Source organism: Diabrotica virgifera, chromosome 8 (genome assembly GCF_917563875.1).
Source record: "Diabrotica virgifera virgifera chromosome 8, PGI_DIABVI_V3a".
Classification (NCBI taxonomy): domain Eukaryota; kingdom Metazoa; phylum Arthropoda; class Insecta; order Coleoptera; family Chrysomelidae; genus Diabrotica; species Diabrotica virgifera.
The window spans coordinates 41998728-42021263 of NC_065450.1; the positions used below are offsets into that span (position 1 = coordinate 41998728).

Genomic DNA, 22536 nt, shown 5'->3' on the forward strand with positions numbered 1-22536 from the left:
TAATCTAACAAACTCTGTTTGAAAGCCTATTAACGGAGCTTTAAAATGAAACCTTCTAAGGTTCATTTGCATGAGCGGAAGCAGAGTTACGATCGATAAAGCTTCGAAAAATACTTACTTTGCAATTTGCATTGTGCACTAATTTTACAATATCTTGAGTTCTAATTATTGGATTTAAGTTTAGTAAACCTTTTTTCTTCGTTTTTTATTAACGAACAAATTTTATTTGAAACATTATTTTTTATCTCTTTTAGTTTATGAGCCAGAGCTTTATAAACAATTAAATTGTTTATACAATTTTTTGACCACTCGGATCGAAATCCACCCTTGAAATTCGTAATCAGCAGCCAAAAATTCTTAAGAAACCGTCGAGTTTGTCCATCAGAATTGAAAAGGACACGGTGACCTCTATTTGGCGCCTACACTATTTCACTTCTTCAGATGCAAATCCACTAATGGATGTTAGCGATCACATTTTCCATTAACTCTCTGTTTCTTGCAATGTGTATCAGAGATTGTATTTAGTTAATCCCTGTCCATTGCCTTATGGAGCCAGGACATTTTCTTGTGCCCTATTCCTCTCTTACCTTCGATTATAAGTTGAAGGAACTGGTATTTTTCGTTTCGCATGATGTGACCCAGACACGCCGTTTTCCTTTTCTTGATGATTTAGAAAAGTTGGCGTTCTTGGTCAATTCTACATTTGTGACTTTCTCCGTCCATGGTATCTTTGGGATACGGCGAGATAAAGCCACATTTCGAAGGCTTCTAATCTGCTTTTATCCCTTGTTTTGAGTGTCCAGCCCTCTACGCCATATAGCTGCACCACCCATACATAACACTTAGTCGAAGATCGAATTCAGAACAGGTCAGTAGCTTCCTGAATTTTACGAAAGCTTGTCAAGCTTACTCAATGCGACAATTTACTTCCCTGTCCAATGCCCAGTCTTCAAAAAGCCACATTCCCAGGTATTTAAATTTGCTCACTCTTTCAATGGACTTGGTATTTAGTGTTATGATGGAGTTTTCAAGTGCATCCAAGTTTCTGGAGATGATCATGAATTTGGTCTTTTTGATATTAATCTCTAATCCCATTCAATTACTGTACTCTCTGATTACAGTGACAAGTTGTTGAAGATCGGCTATGTTGTCACAGATTAAGACACCATCATCAGCATATCGTATGTTTTTGATCAATACTCCATTCACTTTGATTCCCATCTCTGCACCTTCCACAGACTTTTGAAATATGACTTCTGAATAAATGTTAAATGAAAGAGGGGAAAGCGCACATCCCTGTCGAACACCCCCTCCTATATGTCTTAGCTGTCACAGTTGGTTAAAACTCAATCTCATTTTGCGTGTAACTGTTGAAATTCAAAATAAAACACTTGAATAAAAAGTAACAATATATTTACAACAATATAGGTACATCTGAGGTCATATAAACTATATCGATCATTCTATCGGATTTAAATGCAGATCAGTTCAGCAATCACAATTGATTTTAAGGAGCCACGTACATAATCTCACAACCCCCTAAAACCACTTCTGATCACTATACGAGACTAAAATAATTGGCTCTTACTTTCTCATTCACGCAATTTAATTCGTGGTACACATAAGAAAACTTCACACGAATTTATGTAGCACAACAAACAGTATAAAAAAGTATTTAAAGGGTCTGCCAAATACGAAAATGGAACCTTTTGACAGATACTGTCCAACTTGCCACTTTCGCGGCAAACACTCGACTTAAGTTAGAACAGTCTATTGAAAGTATGTTTAAGATGGGTTTACATCATTCCCCCCATGCCGCCCATTCCTCCCATTCCCCCCATGCCGCCGGCGGGCATGGCTGGTTCTTCCTTTGGAATTTCTGTGATGACTGCTTCAGCTGTGGTCAAGAGAGAGGCAACACCGGAGGCATCTACAATGGCAGTTCGGACAACCTGCAATTCAAATATTTTACTCATTAATTTAGTTAAAATATAACTTAAAAATAGAGGTGTTCTGTTCCTCAACACCGGATAGAAAGACTGGCATATCTGGTTACATTAACCCATTATAGAGCAGCATCATATTATTTATATATCACTAAAATTTTTTTCAACTAATAAAATTTGTTTAAATTTAAAGAGAAATTTACCTAAAGTCCGTACAATATACAGTCGGAAAAATGAAAGAATACCCATGAACGAACATATAAAACACGCTTTATTTTCCTGTCACCTTGTCACAAAGAAAATTGTCCAGTGCAAGTACATGTAACAATAATTATTACATGTACTTGCGCTGGCCAATTTTTTGTGTGACACGGTGACAGGAAAATACAGCGTGTTTTATATGTTCGTTCATGGGTATTCTTTCATTTTTCCTACTGTAGATACCATTGCACGTCATCCGCGTCATAACTAGAGATTTAAAATTTCCGGAAAAATTGGGTTCCGGAAAAATTGGGTGCCGGAAAAAACCTGTTTTTTTCCGGAAAAAAACAGGAAAAAATGGAAAAATTCGGAAAAATTGAAATTTGTTATACACGTAAAAAGTGTTTTAGTTACTGAATTTATCATCAATGTGAATCAAACAGAAGTACTTGCACGGCTCTGTAGGATTAGTTCTCGGTAAATAAAATACCCCTCGATTTTCGGTGATTCCGGGAAAACTATGGTTAATTTCGGAGATTCTTCAAGAATGGCACGTTTTGTTAATTTTAAAGCGCGCATTTTAGTAGTTTAGCCACAGTATAAAGAGGGAATCTCTATATACTGTGGTTTAGCCTTATCCGCAGTCAATGCGTGAACAAAGTGAAACTTTGCTGTAAAATAATTGATTATCTTTGTTTTGAAAATTGTTAGATTTTGACCAAAGTGTTTATTCTGGTTTCTGGTAAGTAAATATTTTATAAATTTGGAATAGCTTTTAGTGTTTTGAAGGTGTGATTTCAGTTTCCATGCATATTTTTATTACTATTACTAATTTTGAAGATTTAAATTATCAGTAGTAATTGCACAAGAGCTCTAAAATTATTGAATTTTTCCCGAGTGACACTTTCGAGTGAAATTATGTCAAAGTGTCACGAGGGCAAAAATTCTATATTAATTTTAGAGATCGAGTGCAATTTGTTGTGATTATTTCATGAATAAAACTGTTCAACACCAAAATTTTACTGTAATTTGTTTATGTAAGTACAAATTAGTACAATTAAACACACAGTTGTTATAAATATTAATTTGACGGTTGAAAGTCATCACTTTTATAATTTTTAAAACATTAATTGTCATTAATGTCACTGAATGTATTTTTTCGTAGCAACAAAGGGCATCTGACGTAATATACTTGACGACGGGAAATTATCAAAAATTATCGATTTAATTTAGATTTATGTAGCTTTCTATTGGTCAGAATCTCCTATGAATTAAATAATCTGTATAACATACTGTATACTCATTCTGTATAATATACTGTATACTCATTCAATTACAATGAGAATTTGATCAGTTGATGAAGTGCAGCAAGATATTTTATTTACAATATGGTTCGACCATCTTCAGATATTTGGACATTATTTGATATTGAAAAAATAGATAAAAAGTCCAAGGCTGTGTGTAAGTTTTTTTGTTTTAAATATGCATTTCCAAACGCAACTCGCATGACGAATCATATATTAAACCAATGTTCAAAGTGTCCTCTGGAAATTAAACAAAAATATGGCAATGGAATACAATCGAGTTCGAAGTTTTCAACGCCAGAAAAAAAAAAGAAAGCGGTTAAGATATCCTGCTAGAAACATTAAATGATACTAGCCTCCCTTTAACTAGCAAAGACACGTCATCAATGTCATCATCTTCCGAATCTCTAGTAATACCACCAGTAAAACGCAACAAAGCTAGCTGCCAACAAACATTGAGCAGGTTTTTCGATAAGATAGCCGTTTCAGAGTCTGCTAAAATTGATGAAACATTAGCTAGCGCTCTTTATGCTTCTGGTGCTGCTTTTTCTCTTTTCAAAAATAAATATTGGGAAGAGGTTTTTAAAATGTTAAGACCGTCATACCAAATACCTAGCCCCTACGCCCTGTCAACAACTTACTTAATGCCGAGTATGAATGTGTACAGATAAACCGAAGTCAAAAGCTTTCTGAATCCAATAGTTTATCAATAGTAACAGATGGTTGGACAAATGTAGTCGGAGATGGATTAATCAATATTGTTATATATACGCCTATACCTTTATTTTACAAAACTGTTTATTGTGGCACTGAAAAAGAAATGGGAACATATAATATAAGTAATGAACCTATCAAAGTTGTTCAAGAAATAAGACCACAAAAATTATTTTTAATAGTGACTGACAATGAGAGCAATATGAAAGCTGCTTGGCATATTGTAAATGCAACATATCCTCATATATCTTGTGTTGGTTGTGCAACTGTTTATCGTGGCACTGAAAAAGAATCGGGAACGTATATAAGTAATGAACCTATCAAAGTTATTCAAGAAATAGGACCACAAAATTTTTTTTTAATAGTGACTGACAATGCGAGCAATATGAAAGCTGCTTGGCATATTGTAAATGCAACATATCCTTTGTTCCGATCCACGTTGGTGTACCGCAGGGTAGTGTACTTGGACCATTGCTTTTTATATTATATTTAAATGATATAAATTTGTTTGTGAACTGTGAATTTATTAACCTTTTCGCTGATGATACCCTTTTGGCTTGTAGCGATAGTTCTATTGAAGGGGCGGTTGACAAAATGAATCACGTTTTATGTTCAGTGTCTAAATACTTAAAACTTAATAAACTTAAATTAAACGTAAGTATGACAAAAGCCATTCAATTCAATTCAATTCAGTTTATTGATGTCAATATACAAAGTAGTTACATAAGTCAAAGCCATGATAGTTACATCTAAATTTAAGTATAGGAGTCTTAATACTAACAATATAATGTTAAACATTGATGGGGAACCAATTGAACTAGTGACACAAATTAAATATCTTGGTTTTCAATTAGATAATACTCTATCATTCGACAAGCATCTCGAGTATACGTGTAAAAAACTAGCAAAAAAATTTTATTTCTTTACAAGAATTTCTAAGAATTTGTCACTTCAGTCAAGGATCACTGTATATAAATCGATAATCCAACCTCATTTTGATTTTTGTGCATCCATCTTATATCTTTTAAATCTTAACCAGCTATCCAAATTACAAAAATTACAGAATCGTGGAATGAGGATCATTTTACGTACAAGTAGATTAACACCTGTCACATTGATGTTGAATACTTTGCAGTGGTTTTCGGTATCGCAACGTCTTTTTTATTTGACCATGATATTGATTTTTAGAATTGTACATGGATTGGCACCTAAATATTTTCTCGATCTTGTTAGTTACAATTCAGATATTCACCCTTATTTTACGAGAAATTCTAATAATATTTACATCAGCAGAACCAATACTACAGGTGCTATGAACTCACTTCTCTATAAGGGTTTTGATAATTTCAATAAGTTGCCAACGGAACTCAAGTTGAAGACCTCAATGAACATGTATAGGAAAAATTTAAAGAATTATGTTGCAAATCGTATTTAATGTCTCATGTGGCTTCTAAATGTGTTTTTTAACTGCGTGTAGTTTAATGTAATATTTTGAGTAATGTAGTATTTTTAATGCTTGTATTGTAATGGAATATTTTAAGTGTTTTTTTGTTTTATTTTTATTATTATGACTTGGATATTGTATCTTAATAACACTTTTCTATTGTCAAATAATTTAAATTGTATATACATATTATAAAATATCTCAATTTTAACTGTATATTAGGGTTACCTAATTTTGAATAAATTCTTCTTCTTCTTCATATATTTTACAAAATATATTTAAAAAACTTTAAAATTTGTATTTTTTCACGTTTCAAATCTCCATTAAAAAATATTCAAATTTTTCCATGTTTTCCAATTTTTCCAATGGTCTGGAAAAAAAAAGGAAAAAAACCTGTTTTTCCCGTTTTTTCCGATATGTTAAATCTCTAGTCATAGCAAGTGACGTAACATGATACCACACGAAATATTTAGCCTTTTTAGAATCGTTTAGCCGAGTACACTGGAATTACATCCATTAGACATATTTTATTATATACGCGTAGAAATAATATTGGAAGATTTCTATTAATGTAACTTGTTTCGTTTAATTTGTATAGGTGGAATATAAAGCGTTTTTATAAAGCACACTTGTTCGGATTACACTCTAACTGCGATCGAATAAAGGGTTACATTTTTGCATAAATTGGTAACATTTATTTAACAGTTGCGGTGATGACACTTCAGATTTGTTTTTATTCTTTTTTATAAGTATGTATTTGTTTTATTATTTACTTTAACGTAAGATTATAACTTCGTAATATGTATTTGTTTTATTATTTACTTTAACGTAAGATTATAACTTAATTTTTGTTTTCTGTTTTTATTTATTTACATTGAATATTAATTTGTTTTGTTGTATAATCCACTTCCGTAATAATTATGTGATATATTTGATTTAAAATGAAATTCAGAATTTTTTGTAATTGGGCAACAATGTCAACTTAGATCTCTGACGTAGATAATGACATGCAATGGTATCTATATTGTACGGACTGTATACATATATTAGGCTGTAGTCAACTGAATTATAAATTTCGTTTGATTACATTACCAATACCTGGTCAATAAAAAATTATAAATATTGGTGACTTTGTTTAGATTAATATAGGTCCCGTCATTTGGGATGGCACTAATTTGCATATTATTGTACTTGTATAGAAGCCAAATTTGAAGCTACTTCCTAAGCCACATCTTAGCAATAAAAAATTTTAATTACTCAGTAATAAAATTTCAATATCACTACCCAATCACTAACTTAAATACGGTTCTTAAACCATTTTTACATGCGCCATAATGCAAATTAGTGCCTAGACAAATGACGGGACCTCTATTGTTCTGAAGCTATTTCTTTGTAGCATCTTATGCAATTTACTATTTTATTGAAAAATAAGCCACAATTTAACGTCAATAAATTTCATTTCCAACTTCAATTGTGGCTTATTTTTCAATAAAATAGTAAATTTCTTTAGATTTACACATTTAATAATAAGTTTCATATTGGCACTTTTTCATTGTTTAATGGAATATTAATGTTGAGTAATGTTTACTACAACCAATATTCATAAATAAATCTATGAAAGATAAATTGTTGAATCACTGGTCCAAAGCTTATTTTATTGTCCTATAAACAGGTCACTGGTACTTAACCCGGGAGCTTTGGCGCCGTTAGAAAAAACTTTTATCTTTTTCCGTGATAACTTGATGAAAAATTCCATTCATAAGTGCCTCGAGGAAGAATGCGTGGGAATTTTTAAAAATTTTCTTTTGTGGAATTTGTGGCTTTGGTGAGAACCAATTACATAGCTTTAAATTGTTAGAAATAGATATTTTTAACATAACAAGTAAATAAGAATATTATAAAATACAAATTTATTTTAAATTCGTATTTAAATTCATATTGTTAGATTTTTTCTCATCGCGCGACTACTTACGTGAGAAGTGAGCGCGACTGCTCCCGGGTTAATATCAAAATATATTGAGTTCGATGTGGATTTGAGCAGAAATTGTTGGAGTTTTTTTAATCTTACATTTGTATATTGCGATTTGCATAAAAAGTTTATATGCATATTGACTTTATTCTACTAAATTTTTAATAATAGGTCTGGATCCCGCGTATGAAAAAAAAGTTGATTAATAGCAAGCTGAAAATTTGGTAATGGCTTAAGGGTGTCTAGTTGGACAAACTTTGATATATGGGAACACTGGAACAGGGGCAGTTTTAATTGTGGAACAGGTTAAAAATTTGGAACGGTCAGACCACGAAAACGGCACATGTATTTTGTCTGACAGAACAGACTTATAACTCTCCAAACAGAGATTAAACTCGCATGCAAAAATCAGACTGCTATTTATTACCAAATAGGCGTTTTAATGAGTGGAACATGTAGAATATGTCAAATGACAGGAATTATGACAGGTGATAAATAGCAGTCTGATTTTTGCATGAGAGTTTAATATCTGTTCGGAGAGTTCAAGTCTGTTCTGTCAGACAAAATAAATGTGCTGTTTTCGTGGTCTGGCCGTTCCAAATTTTTAACCTGTTCCACAATTAAAACTTCCCCTGTTACAGTGTTCCCATATATCAAAATTTATCCGACCAGACACCCTTAAGCTATTAACAAATTTTCAGCTTGCTATTAATCAACTTTTTCTTCATAGGCGGGATCCACACCTATATAGTCGGAGAGATAGAAGCGGATTTTGTGCGTGATAAGTAATATGGAAAAACTATACGGGGATATGTTGAATTAGTTGTGTACATGACTTTCACCAACGGCCGGAAACCAGAGTTGGGGCCGAGGGGAGTTATAAGGGGTCAAAGTCGCGGATTTTATTATTTTTTTTATGACGCTCATGATCGAGATAGTGCACCAAAATTTGGGAATAAGTAGGTCATGACGTAACTAAGTAAAATCTCTAGGGGCGTAAAGATGCGTGGCCGACAAAGGGGTGGGGGTAGGGGTGAATATAAAAATTATAAAGGGTTTTTTGCGACGTTCGTGATTGAGATAGTGGACCAAAATTTGGGAATAAGTAGATCATGACATTACTAAGTAAAATCCCCAGAGCCGGAAACCAAAGTTGGGGATGAGGGTAGTTATAAGGGGTCAAAGTCGCCATTTTTATTTTTTTTGTGACGCTCATGATCGAGAGAGTGCACCAAAATTTGGGAATAAGTAGGTCATGACGTAACTAAGTAAAATCTCCAGGGGTAGCAAGCTGCGTGGCCGACAAAGGGGTGGGGTAGGGGTGAATACAAAAAATATTAGGGGTTTTTTTGCGACGTTCGTGATTGAGAGAGTTCACCAAAATTTGGGAATAAGTAGACCATGACATAACTAAGTAAAATCCTCAGAGCCGGAAACCAGAGTTGGGCATGACTGTAGTTATAAGGGGTCAAAATCGCCGTGTTTATTATTTTTGTTGTGACGCTCATGATCGAGATAGTGCACCAAAATTTGGGAATAAGTAGGTCATGAGGTAACTAAGTACAATCTCCAGGGGTGGAACGCTGCGTGGCCGGCAAAGGGGTGGGGGTAGGTGTGAATATAAAAAATATAATGGGTTTTTTGCGACGTGCTAGATTGAGATAGTGCACCAAAATTTGGGAATAAGTAGACCATGACTTAGCTAAGTAAAATCCCCAGAGCCGGAAACCAGAGTTGGGGATGAGGGTAGTTTTAAGGGGCCAAAGTCGCAGTGTGTATTATTTTTTTTTTGGGACTCGGCACAACATTTGTCCCCCACGCAGCGTTCCGCCCCTGGAGATTTTACTTAGTAATGTCATGATCTACTTATTCCCAAATTTTGGTGCACTATCTCGATCACGAACGGCAAAAAACCCCCAGATATTTTTATACTCACCCCTGCCTACCACCCCTTTGTACCCCAAGCAGCGTTCTGCCCCTGAAGATTTTACTTAGTTACGTCATAACCTACTTACTCCCAAATTTTGGTGCACTATCTCCATCATGAGCGCCACAAAAAAAAATAATAAAAACCGCGATTTACCCCTTGTAACTACCCTCGTCCGCCACTCTGGTTTCCGCCTCTGGGGATATTACTTAGTTATGTCATGGTCTACTTATTCCCAAATTTTGGTGCACTATCTCAATCACGAACGTCGCAAAAAACCCCTTACATTTTTTTATATTCACCCCTGCCCCACCCTTTTGTCGGCCACGCAGCGTTCCACTCCTGGAGATTTTACTTAGTTACGTCATGACCTACTTATTCCCAAATTTTGGTGCACTATCTCGATCATGAGCGTCATAAAAAAAATAATAAAATCCGCGACTTTGACCCCTTATAACTCCCCTCGGCCCCAACTCTGGTTTCCGGCCGTTGGTGAAAGTCATGTACACAACTAATTCAACATATCCCCGTATAGTTTTTCCATATTACTTATCACGCACAAAATCCGCTCCCAGCTCTTAGACTAATAAAGTTGCATGAAATTTACAACATAAATTGCTACTGAAAAAACGAATAAAATCTTACCTTGGTAGGATCAATAACTCCCCTTTCATACATGTTTACATATTCATTGTTGAGCGCATCATAACCATAATCTCCTTGTTGTTGTTCTACTTTAGCTACCACAGACGCTCCATCTACTCCTGCATTACGAGCAATGGTCATGCAAGGTACTCTTAAAGCTCTCTTTACAATCTGTATACCTGAAATTTAAATTTCATTACATTAATATCGTTTATAGCTTTACTTTTTTTAGTTGCTGCTAGATGTTATAATTTACATTGAAATACTCTAACAATTATAATAGTCCATAGATTCCCTAACGACCGCCTGTTAATCTGGGAGCGAGCCCCGATAGGAAGAAGGAGGTGCACAAATATGATGGAGGGATAATATAAACGTTAGTCATATTTAAGAACAATAGGGCTACCCAGAGACCCAACTATCATGGACAATCATTCAAAATGGAAGTGAGTTGTGCAGTAGGGTGGGTCAAAAAAATATTATTTTTATTTGTCAGTTCTAATAGTGATAAAATGATGTTACCTGTTGTTTTATAATCTTCTATAAAACTTGGAAACAATTGGATATCATTATCTGCCTCCGGAGCGACGTTCAATATTCAAAAAATTGGGAAAAACAGTGTACTAATAAAAAAGTGAGAGAAAAAAATGTTGTACTATCCGTCAGTTCTAATAGTGATAAAACGATGGTACCTGTTGTTTTATAATCTTCTATAAAATTTGGAAACAATTGGATATCATTATCTGCCTCCGGAGCGACGTTCAATATTCAAAAAATTGGGAAAAACAGTGTACTAATAAAAAAGTGAGAGAAAAAAATGTTGTACTATCCGTCAGTTCTAATAGTGATAAAAATTTTGTAATAATTGAATACTATCGTCTGCCTCCGGGATAACATTCAGTATTCACAAAATCAAGAAAAACAGTGCTAAAATGAGAGCTTATGAAAATTTGTGTCAAGGTGTTTTATACAGCTTTTAATTTTTCTCCACTACACTTTGTATAGATCTGTGCAAAGTTAAGACCTTGGAGAGCATTCCCAAAACCAAACAAAAGTGATGTTTTGTTCACAACTGTACTGAAATGAATGCATCAGCGCGAGACTCTCCCTCTCTCAACCTCCCTCCATCGTCGTCTTGAAATTTAGACAGCATTTGCTTTGTGTTCGCCGTTCGGTCGTCAACGCAGTCAGTGAGTTAGTGTAGCTGCTGCTTATCAGAGGAGTCGTTGTTTTATGTATATCTGTTTTCGTTTTCGCTGAAATGGAACGTACTCGAAAAGCGTTAGAAAGTCCGTTGTTTGGTGCAATCAGTGAGATGAAAGACAATATGCTTCCTACTTATTAAGATGTGATGAAATTTTACTACTGGACAAGACATCAACTGAAATCGAAAAAAGGTACTAAAAAAGAGCCAGTTTTTTGTGAAATAGCAGACATTGTGACAATAAAAATTCGAGAAAGATGGGCAAAAACAAATATTCCAATTGTTTCAAATACAAGAGTAACACAAATGTTAAAAACGTATCACTTAAAGTGCCAGAACATACTTAAATCACATCCTAATGTTCCAACGAAAAAGTTAGAAGATTTTCGTCACAACAGCAAAGTTCTATTTGATATTTCGTGCTGTAAATGCAAGGAACTCAATAACTGTACCTGTTCTAGAGACACAAAAGTACCATTAAAAGAGTTGAACTTTTTAATCGATCAACGTACTACACGAAATATGATAATTGGAAACTTGGATATCGTTGCTACAAAACAAATGCAAAAAACTGTGAAAAGAAAAGCGACAAATGAAAAGCCTTGTCTAAAAAGAAAAAAAGCATATATGAGCCCGGAACTTCCTACCAGTCTACACTCGATGTTTCAACGTCATCTTCAGATGAATCTGTGTGTTCTGATTTTAAACCCACTTCTGTAAATATTGCGACTCCATTACAATTATTTAAGAAAAAAACTGCAAAAACTATTCAGTATTCTACATTATCCAAAACTTGTGACCGATATGGGGTGTCTGATAGGGCAGCGGCAGCCATTGCTTCAGCAGTTTTGCATGACACCAAATCTAATGTGCCAGTGATTGATAAGAGCAAGTTACGAAGGGAAAGAAAAAAAACTAGAAAAAATCTTACATCGCACGAGAAAATTTCACAAGTACATGCGCTATACTTTGATGGACGAAAAGATAAAACGTATGTAATCAGAAAACAAGGAGGCAAAAACTACCGAGACGTTATTCAAGAGGAGCATATTTCGCTTATAAAAGAACCAGATTCCCAGTTCTTGGGTTATATTGTTCCATCTTCTGGTACGTCCAAAGCGATAGAAAATTCGTTAGCTAATTATTTTCGAATGGAGGGAATGTCTCTTGACGATTTAATAGCTGTTGGTTGTGATGGAACAAACGTGAACACTGGAAAAAATGGTGGCATTGTACGTTTACTTGAAACGCGGTTAAATAAACCCCTACAGTGGATAATTTGTTTGTTGCATATGAATGAGTTGCCACTTCGACATTTGTTTCAATTTATTGACGGCACTACAGCGGGACCACAGACTTTTTCAGGTACAATAGGGAAGGCTTTAGAAACTTGTGCAAAAAATCCTATTTTGAATTTCAAAAAAAGTGGTAATTTACCCTCAGTAACAGTGAAAGATTTAAGTACTGATCAATTATATCGACATAGAATTGTGTCTGCGATTATGACTGGAGAATTTCCGGAACACTTGGCCAATAAATCACCAGTAAAAATGGCCCATGCAAGATGGTTGACTATATGCTTCGACAAAGGTTCCTTCAGAAAACCTAGTTATTTTAGCCACTTATATTGTGAAAGTTTATGCTCCAACTTGGTTTCGTATTAAGACTCATCCCACATTTAAAGATGGAGCACGACACTTATGGGCCTTAATCTCAATGTCAAGATACCTCTCACCTGAACTGAAAGCCATAATTGATCCTGTGATACAAAGAAATAGTTATTTCGCGCATCCGGAAAATTTATTATTGGCAATGTTAACTGATCATCAAAAGCACATTAGGGAACTAGCTGCACGTCGTATTTTGAAGGCTCGTAAAGTAAAACACAACATAATCAGGTTATTCGAAGTTCCAACTATAAACTTTGATGCACAATGTTATTATGATCTAATTGACTGGCAACAAGAAATACCTGAACCCCCACTACTAAGAAAAGTATCTGATGAAAGTCTTAATTCCTTCATTGCAAAAGCAGGGGAAAGTGAATTGTCGCTTTTACGTCTACCTTGCGACACTCAAGCAGTAGAGAGAGTTGTGAAGACTGTAACAGAAGCATCCACTACGTTGTGTACAAAATCGGAATGAGAAGGCTTAATTAAGGCGAAGTTGTGAGTCTCGCAGAGTAATGCCGCAGTTTGATAGCAAAAAGGATTTTGCTACTACTTAGTTATAGTATCTCTTTGAATATCTGTCTTTTTTGTATTAATACACACATTTTCTTTGAAATTTTGGTTTTAATTGTTTACTCCGTTTTTGTTAATATTATGAAATTTTAATGTCAAACCGGAGGCAGAAGATAACATCGAACAACTAAAAACTTTTAAAGGTGAGTTTTAGGTACAACAACGTGCCATTTTAGCACTATTAAAGTTGATAACTTTCACATATTTTTTTTACGCGTTTACGATAAATGAATGATTTTCCACATAATTCTGATATTTCAAGGTCAATCCGGAGGCAGAAGATAATTTTCAATTAAAATAAATTTTTCACTGTCAAATTAGCATTACATTTAGCACTCTTTTATAAGTATTACAAAACAATATTGCACACATTTTTTTTCCCATATACAAGTGACCCACCCTATTGTGCAGTCAGCCAAGACCCACCTCAGGTTATAATGCTATGTCAAGAAAAATAAGAGTACTTACCGACTTCTTGGTCCTTATTTGCAGGTTTGAGTGCATCCAAACTAGGACTGCATCTTAAAAGTGCAGTACCACCTCCGGGAACAATACCTTCTTCGATAGCTGCTCTTGTTGCATTTAAAGCATCTGTTACTCTGTCTTTTTTCTCGTTTACTTCTACTTCGCTGCTTCCGCCGACTTTTAATACTGCTACACCTGATGCTAACCTGGCAAGACGTTCTTGAAGCTTTTCCTTTTCATACTCTGAAGTTGTGGTTTCGATTTGGTCACGGAGATGATCGGCTCTTCTGTCAATGTCTTCCTTTTTACCTTTACCTATTAAGAATAAGAAATTGTAACATAAAATAATATATACAAAGAACATTATTTAACACGTTGACGGACAGAACGTCTATAGACGTCTAATTTCCATTGATGTAATGTGACACAACATCTATAGACGTTGAATTTTTCCCTATTCTACTTTGCAAAATACATATAGTGCCATAATACTTGCTTATACATTTGACACACTGTCCATCGTGTTAAATTTTTTTTTTACAAATTCAAATAAAAATAAGAAAATTAGTATACTGTCCACAAAAGAAATGTTCTTTAATTATAATATATTGATATATTTATAGAAAAAAATAATGAAATAATCTCTCAAGGTCAAGGGTATGTGGCATGTGACCATCCTCTTTCAAGGAAGTGACGAATGGAAGTCAAACAAAGGGAATCTCATAATGGTCAATATATATGGCTTTAAAAACGATGAAGGCGTTGGAGCTGGGGTAGACGGAAGGAAACCAAGGCCAAGTATTAGTGAAAGACTAGGTAATTTAATTACTCTACTATCTTTCAAGTGTAACTTAATGCTCTAGTCATGTGCTTTCACAAATTAATGAAGATAAACTACAGAGAGATCTATAAAAATTATAACTGATAGCCAGCCAACATTCAAGACACTGGAATCAAATTGGTTTGACTCTCTCCACACAATAGACCTCTTAGCTCGATTGGAATAATGGTTAAGCACCCTTCATATTCATATTGAGCCTAACCTAAATAGCAGATCAATTTGGGTGTACACTTCAAACCTTGGTGGGGCGTTTTTTTGCACGGAAACCACTCACTAGAAAAATTGAAGGACATCTAGGATTCAATAATGAAGGGCTTTTGTTCGACATATATCTCGACCTTGAGTAGTTGAGTTTTGAATTATATTTACATTATAGCTGGTTTGTTTAAACTTTGTTTATTTTATTTTTAATTTCTCTATATGTACTGAAAATTACAATTAAGATGAATTCTCCAAATTAGGAGTGACATGGTATGTTTAAATCCATTTAGTCGATATTTCACAATTTGTGACTCCGTGAACCAGAACTATTCTTTGATTTATCTCTTTGGCAGAACTGCATGAACCATAATAAACATTTTTCCTTTATAATCCTCTGGTAACATTTAAGACGTGAACAATAAATGGAATACAATTAAAAAACATAAGAGAACAAGCTAAGATCAGTAGTATAATAAGTAATATAATTTATTCTGGAATAATGTCTCAATTTAATGTTGCTACACTGAAGAACCGCAGGTTGAGAGCGGATATGTTGTTTCTATTTAAAATTCTAAACAATGCTATTAATTGTCCCTCGTTATTGGATAATGTGTACCTAAACACAATACATAGAACTCGACACACTGCACTCTTTTATATTCCTCTTCATAGGACTGAGTATGCTCGCCATTTTCCCTTGTCGAGTAGCAATCTGATTCTCGAAGCGTGAACATGTACCGTCATTAAAAGCGCTAGAGAACTTCCTTATCGTAAAACTACCTAATTAACTAGTAATTATCTTATCAGCATCAAAAAATTGTTAAAGTGAAAAGTAACAAAAACCAAGTGATTAGTGAAACAAACAAAAGAAATATGTTCCCTTCGGGGAACTTATTAGGATTTGATAATAATGGCCAACCAATTTATCAACAAATGAATACTATACAGGATGTCCCAACAATAAATAACCAGAACCAGTCAAACCAAACAGCAGTAAAACCGCAAGTACCATTTTTGTATTTTAATCAAACACCATCTAACCAGATAACAAATCAAATGTCATGCTCAAACCAAATACCTATTCCAACCCAAATAGCTATACCAAACCAAGTACAATTTCCTAGTCAATCAACTGCACAAAATATTCAAAACACTCAAAACCCTATTCAGTCACAATACACAACATTATCCACAAACCCTCAATGCTCACTCTCATCAACACAAAACACCAATAACTACACAGATAGCGATAGCGACATAGAACTTAACGAAACAGAAAACCAAAATAAACATCCTTGGCAACAAGTTGCCAATAAGAGAAAAAGGATAAAAAGACAAACAACTTCAGAAAAGTCCAACCAAATCCAAACACAAAACAGATTTGATTCCCTCTCAAAAGAAAATCTAGATGAACAAACAGACAATTTATCAAATACACAAAACACAAATATCACCAAAAAAGATCCCTCACCGCCACCAATCTATATTTATGGAGTTACTGACTATAGTGCTATGATAGCAAACCTTTCAACTGCAACTGCGGCAGAAACCTATTACACCAAAACCATTTCAAATAATACAGTAAAAATTAACCCTACAAACTCAGACACCTACAGGACACTCATACAGCACCTTAGAAAAGAAAACATTGTACATCACACTTACCAACCGAAACAAGAGAGGGCCTATAGAGTTGTCATAAGAGGATTACACCATTCAATACCCACAGCAGATATCTCGCATGAATTAAATAATAAGGGTTTTAAAGTTCGCAACATAATTAATGTTAGACATAGAGTTACCAAAGAACCATTGCCCTTATTCTTTGTCGATATAGAGCCAAACGAAAACAACAAAAACATATTTAACCTACAAGTCCTACGAAACTGCATAATAACAGTAGAACCACCTAGAATAAAAAATACAATAGTTCAATGCACAAGGTGTCAAAAATACGGGCATTCAAAAAGTTACTGCCTAAGGCCATTCGCCTGTGTTAAATGCGGAGGATCACATGACACAAAAACCTGCAAAAAAGCACGCGACACACCAGCAACATGTGCCTTATGTAATGGCAATCATCCAGCAAACTATAAAGGATGTGCTATATATAAAGACCTAGTCAATTCGAAAAACAAAAATATAACAAGCAGCATTCCTATACCTAGAGTTGCAAGCCTAAATAATAATAACACTAATACTCACCACATACACCAATCACATGTAACATATGCTCAAGTTGCAGCAACTAATACTTCTTCACAAGACAACAACAATAATTCAGACCTTTCAAATAAACTTACAGAGTTCCTCAACGAATTTAAAAATATGTTTGCACAATTGATAAACCAAAACAGCATGATACTAAGCATGCTTACAACAGTGATAAATAGAACGTCGTAATGGCTAACTCACTTAGAATAGCAGAGTGGAACGCAAATGGTCTAACAAACCATGTGCAAGAAATTATACTATTTCTAAAATTAAACAAAATAGACATCCTACTTATATCCGAGAGTCACACAACTGAGAGGTCTTTTATAAAAATTCCACACTACTCTGTCTATTACGCAAACCATCCAGATGGAACAGCCCATGCTGGTTCAGTTGTAATAATTCGTACAGCTATAAAACACTACGAACTTGCTCCATATATCACCAACAAAATTCAGAGTACTATCATAAAAGTACATGCGCTCACCTTTCCACTAACAATAGCTTCTATCTACAGCCCACCACGCCACACCATCAATCTGGAGGAATACAGAGAGTTTTTTGAACAACTTGGCTCACATTTCCTAGTGGCAGGGGACTGGAATGGAAAACATACAACCTGGGGAGCAAGACTGATATCTCCAAAAGGCAGAAATCTATTAAAGATCATACAAGATAATAACCTGAAATACCTAACAACTGGTACCCCCACATACTGGCCCACTGATAACAACAAAATTCCTGATCTGTTAGACTTTGCTATAACTAAGGGAATACCTGAAATACACAGCGACATCACCCCCAGTTTTGATCTCCATTCGGACCACAGTCCCATCTTGATTACCTTAAGTACCAATATAATTTGGAAAACTCCTGCACCAAGGCTATGTTCCAGTAACACGAATTGGGTTCAATTCAAAGAAGAAATAAATGATAAAATATCTCTTGACATTCGACTCAAGCACAAAAACGATATTGAAGAAGCTGTAAAATATTTAACGGAACAAATACAACAGGCCGCTTGGAAAGCTACTCCTGTAAAGGAAAAAACCATCGATGAAAGGTATAGTATATATATAATGTTCTTGAACTCCTAAGTGGAGCATAGAGCTTCAGTGAAAACGCGCCATCGGGTTCTATTTTGCGCTAGGGCCTTCACCTCATTCCAAGACTTTCCTTGACCTCTTATCTCGTCCATGATGGATCTTCTCCAAATTTGTGCTGGGCGACCTCTTTTTCTCTTTCCTTGGGGATTCCACTCTAGGGCATTTTTTGCAATACTGGAACTATCTTTTCGGAGTGTGTGACCTATCCACCCCCACTTTCTGTATTTGATTTCATTTTCTACCCTCTTTTGTTGGGTCAGGTGTAGCAGATCTTCGTTTCTGATGGTGTTTGGCCAGAAAATACGAACAATTCTTCGTAGACATTTGTTAACAAAGACCTGCAATTTGTCTGTAAGGTATTTTGTCACTTTCCAGGTTTCACATCCATAGAGTAGAACAGACATAACATTTGACTGGAATATTCGGATCTTTGTCCTTGTAGTATATTCTCCAGACCTCCAAACAGGGTTAAGCATGCTGAAAGCTTGTTGAGCTTTTCGTATCCTCATACGAATATCGTCTTCTGTACCTCCGCTTTCTGTTATGACACTTCCAAGGTACGTGAAGTTCTCCACATTTTCAATCTGCTTGTTGTCGATATTAAATAGCGTGTTGTTCCTTGCATTTATTCTCATCGACTTGGTTTTACCAATATTGATTTTTAAACCTATTTTATTGGACTCAGTGGATAGTGTTTCCAATTGGTCGGCCACATCCTGGAACCTTTGTCCTAACAGGCAGATATCGTCGGCGTATTCCAGATCACTTAGGCGTGTGGTTAACGTCCATTGTATCCCTTTTGTGTCGAAGTCTAGTTTGGAGAGAACATAGTCCAGAGCTATGTTAAACAGAAACGGAGAAAGCACACATCCCTGTCTGACTCCAGTAAGTACGTCAAATTCGTCACTGTTGACCCCATTGTGTGTCACGCTGCACGTCGCCTCAGTGTACAGTGACTTTATAATGGAAATTATTTTATGAGGAATGTTTCTTAGCTCTAAAATTTTCCATAGAGCAGCATGAGACAGGCTGTCAAAGGCACGTTCGAAATCGACAAAGACCATGTATAGAGGTGTGTTCCATTCAACCGATTGTTCCATTATTACCCTCACTGTATTAATGTGATCTATGCAGGAAGATTCTGGTCTAAAACCTGCTTGATTCGCTCGAAATTCAACCTTGTTTGTTAATCTTTTATGTATGATGATCGTAAAAATTTTATTTATGACGGTAAGCAAGGTTATTCCTCTCCAATTTTTGCACAGTGTGAGGTTGCCCTTTTTTGGAAGCTTAATAATATTACCTTTTTTCCAGCCCGCTGGAATGCGGTTTGTTTCCCACACCTCTCGGATTATGGGGAGCAAAAGTTCAGCGGTTAGATGCGGGTAGTAAATAATTCACCTGTCTTGGATCTTACAATGTTCGAACAGTTGGGCCCATTTTTTGTTAATCGTCTGGTAATTTGGTACAGCTCTCTAGTCCTGTTGTGTTGTGCAGCTGTTTCTGCTTGTTTTGCCAGTTCTTCAGCCCACCTTCTTTTGTCTCTTCTTGCATTCCTTTTAACTGCTTTATTTAGTGTTTCATATTCTTGTTGTCGGTTCGTTCTTCCTTCTACAGTTCTTGCTTGCAAGATATCTTTTTTTCATTGTTTTCTTTCCTCGATAAGATTCCAAGTTTCATCTGATATCCATTCCTTTCTATCTTTCTCTTTTTTACCCAGTTTGTCTTCAGCTATTTCTGTCAGAACATTTGCCAAATCTTCCCAGCTATTTACTTCACGTTCTCTTGTTTTTACTTGAAGCTCCTCCCTAAACATGTGTTTTCCTGGAAGAGTTTTTAATTTGTTCAGGTTATATGTGGGTCTGTTGGTGTTTCTTGTGATTTTGTTTTTTGCCATCTTGATTTTAATGGTACCAATTAACAAATGGTGGTCACTTGCGATGTCTGCTCCTCTTTTATTTCGTACATCAAGAAGAGATGATCTCCATCTTTTTGATATGGCGATGTGATCTATTTGGTTTTCTCTGGTCTGACCAGGGGCAGTCCATGTTACCTTGTGAATATTTTTATGTGGGAAGATGGTTCCACCAATAACTAAACGGTGATTGGAGCAAAAATTTGTAAAGCGCTCTCCATTTTCATTCATCACTCCCAGGCCATGTTTGCCCATTACGGTTTCTAAATTAATATTATCTTCTCCAACTTTGGCGTTCATATCGCCCATCACTATTAGGATATCGCCTTTGTTTACTTGTTGGGTTGTTTGTTCTAGTTGTTTGTAGAAAATGTCTTTATCTTCGAGGAGAGATGTGTTCGTAGGAGCATAGCACTGAATAACTGTTATCTTACGGTATCTGGTATAAAATCTGACAGTCATAATTCTGTCATTAATGGGTTTCCATGAAATGAGGCTTTTTTTGGCTTGTTTACTGAGTAGAAGACCCACTCCGCTCTCGTGACTTCCATTTTCTTTACCACTATATAATAGAAGTTCTCCTGTTTGGGTATGGTGTTCACCATTGCCCAACCATCTTACTTCCGATAGACCAACAAAGCTTAATTTATATCTGTTTAATTCTTTTACTGCTTGAGCCAGTTTAGAAATCTCATACAGTGTTTTTACATTCCAGCAACCAAATCGTGTCCGTGTTTTCGGTGATGCCAAAGTTGTCAACATTTGATCCGTCCGGTTTGTTTCTACCAAAGTTTCAGTAATAATATAAAATTTAAGATGGGTAGGTTATTGGCCTTCCGCACCCGAGTCTGGTGCCGGGGCTGCCGACTGTAGCTTCCAGACAAGCCTCAGGGGGTAGTGGTCCTGGAGGTGGCAACGACATTTCCTTCGTGCTAGTGCGTGTTTATTATAGGAGTGCGTGTCTGGTTTGGACGTTCTGAACGCAGTTTGATAGGTTGCGCGACATATACATGCCCCGCTTCCCCCACGTCCAGACGGCCCTTGCCATTCACCCACGGGCAAAAGGACTCCAATCTCACGCGGGGTGAGTTTGAGGTGGGTATCGGGGTTTGGTCGTTGAGGGTTAGGTGTCGACAGGATTTCAAGGAAGAGGACAGCGGAATGCTGCTCCTATTAGTCGCCTTCTACGATCAAGTCAGGAGATACTGTGGGTGAATTCTACTTGGGCGGCCCGCATCCCACACGGGGTGATAAAGGTATAGTATACCCCTCCATATTAGAACACTAGTAGAAGAGAGAAGAAGAGTCCGTCACAAATGGCAAAGAACAAGAAACGCGATAGATAAAACAAATCTTAACAGACTCACACACAGACTTCATTCCGCTATCCAAACAGCCAAAAACGAATCCTTTGAAAGATATGTCACAAACCTTTCTCTTGACGACAACTCTCTTTGGAAAGCCACAAAGAAATTCAAAAAGCCGGTAGTAATGAAATCACCAATTAGAAAAAATGATGGAGCCTGGGCTCGATCAGATATAGAAAAATCCAACAGATTTGCAGAACATCTATCAACCGTCTTCTCCACCCCAGAGGCCAACGATATTAACGACGAGAAAATTAGAGACTTCCTCAATGCACCCTGTCAGCTATCATTACCACTAAAATACTTCTCACCAAATGAAGTCCGTAACGAAATCAACCTGCTTAACCCTCATAAAGCTCCAGGATTTGACCTCATAACTGGCGAAATCTTAAAAAAACTCCCAAGAAAAGGTGTCGTCTTAATAACCATTATTTTTAATAGCCTCCTGAGACTATGTTATTTTCCAGTGCAATGGAAGTATGCACAAATTATAATGATACCTAAACCTGGTAAACCTCTAACTGAAGCCAGTTCGTACAGACCAATAAGTCTCCTTCCGACTTTATCAAAAGTATTCGAAAGGTTAATCCTTAACAGAATAGAAACAATAATACCTATAGAAAACCTTATCCCAGATCATCAGTTTGGTTTTCGCTCAAATCACTCAACCATACAACAGTGCCATAGATTAGTCAACAAAATAAAAGAGAGCCTAGAAGGGAAACAAATATGTCTATCAGCATTTCTCGATATACAGCAAGCATTTGATAGAGTGTGGCACGAGGGTCTTCTCTTTAAAATAAAAACTCAGCTAACTGACCAAATCTACC

General features: G+C 35.7%; 1 protein-coding gene across 1 annotated transcript in view; it reads right to left on the reverse strand.

Moving 5' to 3' along the window:
- Positions 1 to 1396: 1396 nt before the first annotated feature.
- The window catches only part of LOC114336404 (heat shock protein 60A), a 37677-nt gene continuing 16537 nt past the window's right edge, over positions 1397 to 22536 (reverse strand). The window contains exons 7-9 of the mRNA XM_028286762.2: positions 14066 to 14377; positions 10151 to 10329; positions 1397 to 1952 (exon numbers count right to left, since the gene is read on the reverse strand). Of these exons, the coding sequence (XP_028142563.1) occupies positions 1797 to 1952; positions 10151 to 10329; positions 14066 to 14377 (647 nt within the window). The 3' untranslated portion in view covers positions 1397 to 1796. The remainder of the gene's footprint in view (positions 1953 to 10150; positions 10330 to 14065; positions 14378 to 22536) is intronic.